This window comes from Pungitius pungitius, chromosome 19 (genome assembly GCF_949316345.1).
Source record: "Pungitius pungitius chromosome 19, fPunPun2.1, whole genome shotgun sequence".
Classification (NCBI taxonomy): domain Eukaryota; kingdom Metazoa; phylum Chordata; class Actinopteri; order Perciformes; family Gasterosteidae; genus Pungitius; species Pungitius pungitius.
Genome location: NC_084918.1, coordinates 10,686,704 through 10,699,100, shown reverse-complemented (window position 1 = coordinate 10,699,100; position 12,397 = coordinate 10,686,704). Strand labels below are relative to the sequence as shown.

At 41.2% G+C, this 12,397-nt stretch overlaps 1 protein-coding gene across 1 annotated transcript; it reads right to left on the bottom strand.

Moving 5' to 3' along the window:
• Positions 1–3,818: 3,818 nt before the first annotated feature.
• LOC134107519 (uncharacterized) lies at positions 3,819–8,451 on the bottom strand. Its single transcript, XM_062559367.1, has one exon. The coding sequence runs from the start codon at positions 8,157–8,159 to the stop codon at positions 3,819–3,821; it is 4,341 nt and encodes a 1,446-aa protein (XP_062415351.1). The 5' UTR covers positions 8,160–8,451.
• Between the last annotated feature and the right edge of the window lie 3,946 nt (positions 8,452–12,397).

The window sequence follows — 12,397 nt, the reverse complement described above, 5'->3', positions numbered from 1 at the left end:
ACAGTGTAAGCTAAAGCATTCCTCTTACAGTCCGTTTTAGCTGTTTACTCCTTCTGGAAAGGCTTTGAAAGTAAAAATAATGGTCAAAACGTTGTTGAGTGAATCTGGTTCTAAAACTAAACATAATCCTTCATACCATAATGATAATGATGAAAAAAGGTAATTTGCTTGATAGAAGCAGTGTAAGCTAAAGCATTCTTCATACATTCCGTTTTAGCCGTTTACTCCTTCTGCAAAAGCTTTGAAAGTAACAATAATGGTCAAAACGTAGTTGAGTGAATCAGGTTCTAAAACTAAACCTAATCCTTCATACCATAATGATACTGATGAAAAAAGGTCATTTGCTTGATAGAAACAGTGTAAGCTAAAGCATTCCTCTTACTGTCCGTTTTAGCTGTTTACTCCTCCTGCAAAAGCTTTAAAAGTAACAATAATGGTCAAAACGTAGTTGAGTGAATCAGGTTCTAAAACTAAACCTAATCCTTCATACCATAATGATACTGATGAATAAAGGTCATTTGCTTGATGGAAACAGTGTAAGCTAAAGCATTATTCATTAGATTCCGTTTTAGCTGTTTCTCATTCTGCAAAAGCTTTGAAAGTAACAATAATGGTCAAAACGTAGTTGAGTCAATCATGTTCTAAAACTACTCCTAATCCTTCATACCATAATGATACTGATGAATAAAGGTCATTTGCTTGATGGAAACAGTGTAAGCTAAAGCATTATTCATTAGATTCCGTTTTAGCTGTTTCTCCTTCTGCAAAAGCTTTGAAAGTAACAATAATGGTCAAAACGTAGTTGAGTGAATCATGTTCTAAAACTACACCTAATCCTTCATACCATAATGATACTGGTGAATAAAGGTCATTTGCTTGATGGAAACAGTGTAAGCTAAAGCATTATTCATTAGATTCCGTTTTAGCTGTTTCTCCTTCTGCAAAAGCTTTAAAAGTAACACAAATGGTCAAAACGTAGTTAAGTGAATCAGGTTCTAAAACTAAACCTAATCCTTCATACCATAATGATACTGATGAAAAAAGGTCATTTGCTTGATAGAAACAGTGTAAGCTAAAGCATTCCTCTTACTGTCCGTTTTAGCTGTTTACTCCTCCTGCAAAAGCTTTAAAAGTAACAATAATGGTCAAAACGTAGTTGAGTGAATCAGGTTCTAAAACTAAACCTAATCCTTCATACCATAATGATACTGATGAATAAAGGTCATTTGCTTGATGGAAACAGTGTAAGCTAAAGCATTATTCATTAGATTCCGTTTTAGCTGTTTCTCATTCTGCAAAAGCTTTGAAAGTAACAATAATGGTCAAAACGTAGTTGAGTCAATCATGTTCTAAAACTACTCCTAATCCTTCATACCATAATGATACTGATGAATAAAGGTCATTTGCTTGATGGAAACAGTGTAAGCTAAAGCATTATTCATTAGATTCCGTTTTAGCTGTTTCTCCTTCTGCAAAAGCTTTGAAAGTAACAATAATGGTCAAAACGTAGTTGAGTGAATCATGTTCTAAAACTACACCTAATCCTTCATACCATAATGATACTGGTGAATAAAGGTCATTTGCTTGATGGAAACAGTGTAAGCTAAAGCATTATTCATTAGATTCCGTTTTAGCTGTTTCTCCTTCTGCAAAAGCTTTAAAAGTAACACAAATGGTCAAAACGTAGTTAAGTGAATCAGGTTCTAAAACTAAACCTAATCCTTCATACCATAATGATACTGGTGAATAAAGGTCATTTGCTTGATGGAAACAGTGTAAGCTAAAGCATTATTCATTAGATTCCGTTTTAGCTCTTTCTCCTTCTGCTAAAGCTTTGAAAGTAACAATAATTGTCAAAACGTAGTTGAGTGAATCAGGTTGTAAAACTAAACCTAATCCTTCATACCATAATGATACTGATGAATAAAGGTCATTTGCTTGATGGAAACAGTGTAAGCTAAAGCATTCTTCATACAGTCTGTTTTAGCTGTTTTCTCCTTCTGCAAAAGCTTTGAAAGTAACAATAATGGTCAAAACGTAGTTGAGTGAATCAGGTTCTAAAACTAAACCTAATCCTTCATACCATAATGATACTGATGAAAAAAGGTCATTTGCTTGATAGAAACAGTGTAAGCTAAAGCATTCCTCTTACTGTCCGTTTTAGCTGTTTACTCCTCCTGCAAAAGCTTTAAAAGTAACAATAATGGTCAAAACGTAGTTGAGTGAATCAGGTTCTAAAACTAAACCTAATCCTTCATACCATAATGATACTGATGAATAAAGGTCATTTGCTTGATGGAAACAGTGTAAGCTAAAGCATTATTCATTAGATTCCGTTTTAGCTGTTTCTCCTTCTGCAAAAGCTTTGAAAGTAACAATAATGGTCAAAACGTTGTTGAGTGAATAAGGTTCTAAAACTAAACATAATCCTTCATACCATTATGATAATGATGAAAAAAGGTCATTTGCTTGATAGAAACAGTGTAAGCTAAAGCATTCCTCTTACAGTCCGTTTTAGCTGTTTACTCCTTCTGGAAAGGCTTTGAAAGTAACAATAATGGTCAAAACGTTGTTGAGTGAATCTGGTTCTAAAACTAAACATAATCCTTCATACCATAATGATAATGATGAAAAAAGGTAATTTGCTTGATAGAAGCAGTGTAAGCTAAAGCATTCTTCATACATTCCGTTTTAGCCGTTTACTCCTTCTGCAAAAGCTTTGAAAGTAACAATAATGGTCAAAACGTTGTTGAGTGAATAAGGTTCTAAAACTAAACATAATCCTTCATACCATTATGATAATCATGAAAAAACGTCATTTGCTTGATAGAAACAGTGTAAGCTAAAGCATTCCTCTTACAGTCCGTTTAGCTGTTTACTCCTTCTGGAAAGGCTTTGAAAGTAAAAATAATGGTCAAAACGTTGTTGAGTGAATCTGGTTCTAAAACTAAACATAATCCTTCATACCATAATGATAATGATGAAAAAAGGTAATTTGCTTGATAGAAGCAGTGTAAGCTAAAGCATTCTTCATACATTCCGTTTTAGCCGTTTACTCCTTCTGCAAAAGCTTTGAAAGTAACATTAATGGTCAAAAAGTTGTTGAGTGAATAAGGTTCTAAAACTAGACATAATCCTTCATACCATTATGATAATGATGAAAAAAGGTCATTTGCTTGATAGAAACAGTGTAAGCTAAAGCATTCCTCTTACAGTCCGTTTTAGCTGTTTACTCCTTCTGGAAAGGCTTTGAAAGTAAAAATAATGGTCAAAACGTTGTTGAGTGAATCTGGTTCTAAAACTAAACATAATCCCTTTTGTACTGACGAAGTCCTAAACGAAGTCTAGTACTGGTTACCAATAAGGCGGATAGGTTCAGACGTGCGCCCGGTGCGCTCGCACACAGCAAAAACGGAGAGTTCCCCGGTTGTTCCAATCAATTTGTATGTTTATTTTACATGCAAATTTATATAGCGGCAAACTTTGCTCATTATACATTTACCCCAAAATAACAAACCGTATTGCTCCACAAAGGCACATACGCACACTGGCACAGTCGAAAACTGTTTGCTTCCCAAATTGGCAACACCTGTGTCTGGGATGCCTGCAGGTTAAATGGCCTACCTGGGCTGATCTGAGGTCAGCTGAGCCACAAAGCACATACAGCCCCTAGTGGCACAGAGCAAAATTAAATTAAATAGTACCAAATGAATATGGCTCCTACACTCCAGCCCCTAATTGCGTCTGCCAGAGCAATTACCACAAATCAAAAGAGCCATGAACAAAACACAAAAAAAAATGGTTACCAATAGAACCAATTACTCTTTAATTTCATTAAGCAAGCATATTTTGGTTATGGGTCGTTCAATGATGTTTGTCTTGGTCTTCAAACGAACCACACGTACCAGACCCCTCTTATCAGGGAAGGTTTCCAGGACTCTTCCTAGCATCCATGATCCACGTGGTGCTGAGGAGTCCACAACCATGACCAGGTCTCCAGGAAGAAAACTCCTCTTTTCCTGGTTCCATTTTTGACGCTCCTGTAAAAGCGGTAAATATTCGCGGATCCACCTTTTCCAAAAGAGATCCGAGATGTACTGTGTTTGTTTCCACCTTCTCCTTGCGTAAACATCCTCTTTGTCGAACAGTCCTGGTGGGAGAACTGGTTTCCCTTTGAGGAGTAGCAAATGGTTCGGCGTCAACGCCTCAATGTCGTTGGGGTCTTCTGACAGCTTTGTGATAGGGCGATCGTTGAGCATAGCTTCAGCCTCACAGAGCACAGTATGGAACCCTTCGTCATCCAAGGTTTGCTGACGGAGCACAGAGCACAAAATCTTCCTGATCATCCGTATCATACGCTCCCAAGCACCACCGTGATGTGACCCACCTGGAGGGTTAAAGCTCCACTTGATTCCCTTCTTGGACAAGGCCTTTTCAATGCGGTCATGATTCAAAGAGGTTAAGGCTTCTCGCAGCTCCTTTTCTGCACCCACAAAGTTGGTGCCATTGTCGGATCTCAAGTGCGAGACTTGTCCTCTTCGACAGATGAACCTTCGCAATGCGTTGATGCATGAGTCTGTGTCCAGAGAATAGGCCACTTCTAGGTGAACGGCCCTGCTTGTCATGCAAGTAAATACTACTCCATACCTTTTCACGATGCTACGCCCTCTTTTCACATCAACTGGCCCAAAGTAATCTACGCCAACGTTAGTAAATGGCGGAAGATCAGGAACCACTCGCTCTTCTGGCAGGTCTGCCATTTTTTGCTCAGCGGTTTTCCTACCATGGAGCTTACAGATGAGGCATCTTAATATAATTTTCCTCACTGCAGTAGGTCCACTTGTGATCCAGTATTTTCTCCTTATAGCAGAAAGAACATGATTTCTGCCTCCATGTCCAAGCTGCAAATGGACATGATGGAGGATAAGGTCGGAAATGTGTTGGTCTTTTGACAAGATGAGGGGGTGTTTAACGTCCTCAGGGATTGCTGCCTTATTCAACCGTCCCCCAACTCGTAGAAGTCCTCCTTTTAGAACTGGATCTAATTTGAGGATGCTGCTACTTCTTGGCACTTGTGGCTTGCCAGAGGTTAGTGCAGCAAATTCAGTGGGAAATCTCTCTTGCTGGCAAAAAGCGATTATGGAGGTCTCAGCCTCCAAGAGATCTTCCAGTGTCACCTTCTGGTTCCCAAGTGATGTTGAGAAAGCTTGCATCTCCTTTTGCACATCAACCCTGGCTGCTCCAGTAGCACTGGTGTTTGCACACTCTAACTCTTTTCTTTTCATCCTTAGTTTGAGCAGAGTTCCTTTTAGCTTAATGAGCCACGCAACTGCAACCTTCAATCTTTGCCAATCAGAGAAATGGGTAATCAGTTGTGATGTGGCGTTGCTGTCAACCAGTATTGCATTGACCGTCAGACTTCGCTTTACTTCTGGGTCGTCGGCAGTGACACTTGAATCCACAGGAAATGTTGGCCATGTTTCTTCAGGTTCCCGTAGGAATTCCGGGCCTTCTATCCATCTTTGCTTCACAAGATCTTCTGCCTTCAATCCACGTGAAGCATCGTCAGCAGGGTTGAGGGATGTGGGAACGTATCTCCACTGATCAACTTCCGAGTTGTCCCTGATGGTGGTTACCCTGTTTGCTACAAAGGTTTGAAATCTTCGGTCCTCATTTTTTATGTACTTAAGAACTGATGTGCTGTCAGTCCAAAAGCAGGTCTTCTTCAGTGGAAGCTGGAGCTCTGATCGAAACATCTTGTCCACTCGTACTGCAACAACGGCAGCAGTGAGCTCCAGCCGGGGAATGGTGACAGGCTTCAGGGGGGACACTCTGGCTTTGCCAAATAAGAAAGCAACATGAACCCTCCCATCCATGTTCTGCATCCTAAGGTAAGTAGCTGTACCATAGCCGTTCTCGCTTGCATCGGCGAAGTGATGCAATTGGGCACTGACAGTCCTACCAAATCCTTCAGGTTTCACACATCTAGGGATCTTGAAATATGCCACCTTCTCAAGATCTGTCAGCCATTTTTTCCACTTCTGCCGGAAAGCTGGAGGTATTGGATCGTCCCACTCACACTTTGTCCTGCATAACTCCTGCAACAGCAGCTTGGCCGGGAGTATTAGAGGTGCCAGGAAACCTAATGGGTCGTAGACGGAACTGATGATGGATAGCATGCCTCGCTTGGTTGGCGGCTTCTCTTTGACTTTCAGCTTGAATTTGAAAGTGTCCGTCTCGATACACCACTGCAAACCCAAAGCTCGGTCCAATGGCAGCTTATCCCTGTCCAGATCAAGCTCATGCAGGTTCTTGGACCGGAGATCCTCTGGGAGGCTTTGAAGCACTCTTCGACTGTTACTAATCCATTGAGTGAGGGTGAACCCCCCTCTGTCGCAAATGGTTGTAAGATTCTTAGCCATGGTAACTGCATCCGCTTCAGAGGGTAGACTCTTCAATAGGTCGTCCATATAGAAGTTTCGGTTAACTGTTTCAATCACTTCTGTTGAAAAGTTGGCCTGATTGTCTTCAGCGGTCTTTCTAAGAGCAAGGCAGGCAACACTGGGTGATGAAACCGCTCCAAATAAATGGACAGTCATGCGATGCTCTACAAGATCTTGTTCCAGGTTACCTTGAGGCCACCATAAGAATCTTAAGTAGTCCCGGTGTTCCTCTGCCACTTTAACCTGGTGGAACATAGCCTTTATGTCCGCCATTATGGCCACTTGTTCCTCCCTGAACCTCACAAGAACTCCAACTAACGAGCTGGTGAGGTTCGGTCCTTGCAAAAGCTGACTGTTGAGCGAGATCCCTTGGTACTCTGCTCCACAGTCAAACACCACCCGTAGCTTTCCCTTCCGTGGATGGTACACGCCGTGGTGCGGGATATACCACACCTTTCCTGTTGGCGTTTCCAACTGATGCTGCGGTACTTCTTCGGCATAGCCATTGCCAATGACATCAGCAAGAAAGTTGTTGTACTCCTCATGAAAGCTAACATCTTTCTGAAGTCTCCTTTTCAGCCCACGAACACGTTGCATGGCAACACAGAGGTTGTTCGGCATGGAAACATCTTTCTCTTTAAAAGGCATTTGAAACACGTAGTGTCCATTCTGAAGCTGAACAGAGCTTTCCATTTTCTCCACAAACTTCTTTTCTTCCCTTGACATTTCTTCCTGTTCTGCAGAAGCTCGCTCATTGAAGTCATAATTGTACTGGCTAGTTAACAGTTCTTCAATTCTGTCAATGGCAATTCTGTTGGCATAAACGGAAGGGTGTTCACTTCCACAGTCACTACTTCCCCGTAACGGACCATTTATTACCCACCCCAGTAGGGTTTTGATCGCGTAGGGTCCATCTTCACCATCGCGACTGTTAATCACCTTCCAAGGCTCCATCAACTTGGAGGCGTTTGTGCCAATTAACAGGTCAACATCAGCGTTTATGCGGGGAATTTTAACATCATCTAAATAAGGCCATTTTCTCAGCTCCCTTTCGCTGATTATGTTGGCTGTAGAGACAGGCATCTCTTTCTGGGTACACACTTTGGGAAGTGGATAGAAGCACTCACCAGTTATACCTGAAATCTCCAGACTGTCAACAACAGAGCTTTCTACTGCGTTATTATGGCCCAAAGTGCGGATATGAATTTTGAATTTGCGTCCTTCCACGTTCAACTTGTCAATGAGCTTCCTGGTGCAGAAAGTTCCTGTACTCCCTGGGTCCAGAAAAGCATTGGTTTCAATAATTTTGTTTCCCTTTGAGCACTTCACCTTAACAGGCAAAATGGGAAGAATTCCATTGCAGTGGCCAGCCCCTGTAAGACCACAAGCGGAGGATGTTGTACAACTGTCTGAAGTATTTGACTTGTCAGTATTCTTCTGCTCGCCATCCTTCTGAGCTTTCGGAATAATCCTTTCCTTCTCTATGTGCAAAACACTGGGATGCGTTCGGTTACACTTGTTGCATATTATGCGCCTGTCGCAATTCTTGCTTAAGTGTCCTGTGCACAAGCAACTGAAACACAGACCTTTCTCCTTTAGATAGTCCAGTTTCTCCCTGTGTGTCTTTCTTCCCAGTTTAAAACATTGTTCCAAAACATGATTACCAGCAGCACAATAAAGGCAGGAAATAGAATCAGTCTTAGCAAAGGATGTCATTTTGTTCTGAGCCTTTTCCTTCTTGTTACCATCTGGTTTGCTGCATCCATCCTCAATCTTGTGGGCATCTGCTTTGTATCCATCCTCAATGACCACCTGTGTTGCAAAGCTGTTTCTTCTCAGCTGTTGTTTCACCGGTAACTTGCTTGCTTTGGTAGCTCCTTTGATAACAGGTGAAGTGTCCTGTATGTCACCAAAGACTGGATCTGAAGTGATTCTGACCTGGCGCTCGATGTACTTCACAATGTCTGAGAATTGTGCTCTTCGACCAGTTTTCTCCAGTATCTCACATGTCTTTGCTCTCCACCTGTCTCTGAGTTTATAAGGAAGCTTCTGACTCAGAATCTTGATGTTTGCTGGCATGTTAAGTTCTTCCAAGTACTGAAGATCATCCATAGCGTTAGAACACTCACGGAGGAAAAGTCCATAAGCTTTCAGCGCTTTGGGGTCCTCAGCTTTGATACTTGGCCATCCTGTGACCTTCTCCATGTAGGCCGCTGTTATGTTAAACTCATTTCCAAAGTGCTCTTTGAGCAATTTTTTAGCAACGGCAAATCCTTTATCTGCAGTCATATGAAGGCAGCTGCGCACAATGTCTCTTGGCTGCCCCCTAGTAAATTGCTCAAGGTAGTACAAACAGTCTCCTTTACAGCTGGTCTTTGCTTCCACGCAGTGCTCAAACGCCTTCATAAATGTATTGAACCTTAGAGGATCTCCATCGTAAATTGGAATTTCTCGGCGTGGCAGCAGTTGCGAGGTTTGCATTTGAACAAGGAGAGCTGTTATGTCATTCTGCTGTTGCAGCAGATTATAGAGATCTGTTGTCTGATTTTGGCCTTGCAGGGGTTGAAACACTTGTTGGCTTAGAGTGGGTTGAAATCCTTGACTGAAGGTTGTCTTTGCTTGTAACGGAGGGGGTTGAGAGCCTTGAATGACGGTTGGCTTTGGCATGATAGTTGGCATGGCTACTTGTGAAGCATTGCTTTGTAGTGGTAGAGATGTGTGTTGCTGTGAGGACTGAGACACAAATATCGAGGCTTGTGGATTGAAAGGGGTGCACGGGAGCTTAGGTCTAGCCCCTTTCCTGATGTAGGAAGCCATTCCATTAGATTGCCTTGAATGGACGCTGCTACCAGCCTGTAGCACTGCTAGCTTAGCAGAAGTGGCAGCTATCTCAGTGTCCAGCTCGAGTTGCTCCCTTTTTCTCCTCAAGATGAGCTCCTGTTGCTCCCTTTTTCTCCTCAAGATGAGCTCCTGCTCCTCCAATGCATGCTTATCCTTTAAAGCGGCAGCTCGAGCCATGAGTGCGGCCTGTTCCGCCTTCGCCCTGCATCTGGCTGAAGAAGTGGAGGATCTGCTGCTTGAGGATCCGCCCTTTGAGCCATGGTGCCTTGACTGCACATTTGAAATGCTATCATGAGGTTGAATCTGATCTTCCTCTTCCTCATCCTTTCCACCAGCAACTCCAATTCCATTGCTGGCATCGGCCTCATTTCCACTTCCAGCATTGCCAGCAACGGTTTGAGGACCATCCATTTCATGCTCCTTTAAAGTGTTGTCAACAACTGTGTGTTTTTCTGTTGGTCCAATTACATTTTGACTTTGCACAGTTTCAGTTTGCTCAGCTTGAATTTCAGTTTGACCTGGCAAATCATCATCATCATCATCATCATCATCACCTACTTTGGTGGCTGGACATCCTTTAATGTCATACAACCATTGATTTGTACCCACAATAAACTCATGGATATTCAACATTTTAGCCTGGTACCATATTTCATGTTTGCTTGCTTCATCAGCAGGCAATAAACCCAATAAAGATGTATGCACCTGCTGTATTTTGCCACTCAACTCATTAAACATGTTAAATTCATTTTCAACCTCACTTACATTCTCTTTATCACCCATCAATTTAGCAATAGATTCCTTTGCATTCGACAGTTTATTAAATTTAGACTTTCTTTCCTTTTCTAAAATGCTTATTTTTTCCAACAAAGCTTTGGGTGTTAATTTAACTACACGTTTTTTAGTTACAGATTTTACCCCTGCACCCACAAGTTCAGTCTCAAGTCCCAGTTGGCCCTTTTGCTCTTCGGCCATAATGACCACGCAAAGTGAATTGGCAAGCCCGCAAAATTGTTTGTGTTGCGCAACAACTCGTCTAGACGCGTAAAGTTATTTTTAGACGGTTGCGCGTTTGCTACCAATGCATTGGATTTACGCGAATGTGTGCACACAAATTACCATGGCCATTCATAATATCAGCGCTGATCACCACATACCCCAGTCGAGCGTTGGCCGGCTTTGATGAATGTTGTCCCGGTCAGCTGATGCTGGTATTTCTGCCCCTGCAGCTCGCTCCGGTGCAGCTTCACTCAACCATCGGCAACTCCAAACATTTTGCCCACCTCACATCCGTGGTTTCCAAACGAACTCCGTTAATCCACAGTTTAACAGGTCCACGTCGTCTCGATGAATAGTTATCCAAGTCGAAGCAGTTTTCGACCTAAAGTGTACTGACGAAGTCCTAAACGAAGTCTAGTACTGGTTACCAATAAGGCGGATAGGTTCAGACGTGCGCCCGGTGCGCTCGCACACAGCAAAAACGGAGAGTTCCCCGGTTGTTCCAATCAATTTGTATGTTTATTTTACATGCAAATTTATATAGCGGCAAACTTTGCTCATTATACATTTACCCCAAAATAACAAACCGTATTGCTCCACAAAGGCACATACGCACACTGGCACAGTCGAAAACTGTTTGCTTCCCAAATTGGCAACACCTGTGTCTGGGATGCCTGCAGGTTAAATGGCCTACCTGGGCTGATCTGAGGTCAGCTGAGCCACAAAGCACATACAGCCCCTAGTGGCACAGAGCAAAATTAAATTAAATAGTACCAAATGAATATGGCTCCTACACCTTTATACCATTATGATAATGATGAAAAAAGGTCATTTGCTTGATAGAAACAGTGTAAGCTAAAGCATTCCTCTTACAGTCCGTTTTAGCTGTTTACTCCTTCTGGAAAGGCTTTGAAAGTAAAAATAATGGTCAAAACGTTGTTGAGTGAATCTGGTTCTAAAACTAAACATAATCCTTCATACCATAATGTTAATGATGAAAAAAGGTAATTTGCTTGATAGAAGCAGTGTAAGCTAAAGCATTCTTCATACATTCCGTTTTAGCCGTTTACTCCTTCTGCAAAAGCTTTGAAAGTAACAATAATGGTCAAAACGTTGTTGAGTGAATAAGGTTCTAAAACTAAACATAATCCTTCATACCATTATGATAATGATGAAAAAAGGTCATTTGCTTGATAGAAACAGTGTAAGCTAAAGCATTCCTCTTACATTCTGTTTTAGCTGTTTACTCCTTCTGGAAAGGCTTTGAAAGTAACAATAATGGTCAAAACGTTGTTGAGTGAATCTGGTTCTAAAACTAAACAATCCTTCATACCATAATGATAATGATGAAAAAAGGTAATTTGCTTGATAGAAGCAGTGTAAGCTAAAGCATTCTTCATACATTCCGTTTTAGCCGTTTACTCCTTCTGCAAAAGCTTTGAAAGTAACAATAATGGTCAAAACGTTGTTGAGTGAATAAGGTTCTAAAACTAAACATAATCCTTCATACCATTATGATAATGATGAAAAAAGGTCATTTGCTTGATAGAAACAGTGTAAGCTAAAGCATTCCTCTTACAGTCCGTTTTAGCTGTTTACTCCTTCTGGAAAGGCTTTGAAAGTAAAAATAATGGTCAAAACGTTGTTGAGTGAATCTGGTTCTAAAACTAAACATAATCCTTCATACCATTATGATAATGATGAAAAAAGGTCATTTGCTTGATAGAAGCAGTGTAAGCTAAAGCATTCTTCATACATTCCGTTTTAGCCGTTTACTCCTTCTGCAAAAGCTTTGAAAGTAACAATAATGGTCAAAACGTAGTTGAGTCAATCATGTTCTAAAACTACTCCTAATCCTTCATACCATAATGATACTGATGAATAAAGGTCATTTGCTTGATGGAAACAGTGTAAGCTAAAGCATTATTCATTAGATTCCGTTTTAGCTGTTTCTCCTTCTGCAAAAGCTTTGAAAGTAACAATAATGGTCAAAACGTAGTTGAGTGAATCATGTTCTAAAACTACACCTAATCCTTCATACCATAATGATACTGGTGAATAAAGGTCATTTGCTTGATGGAAACAGTGTAAGCTAAAGCATTATTCATTAGATT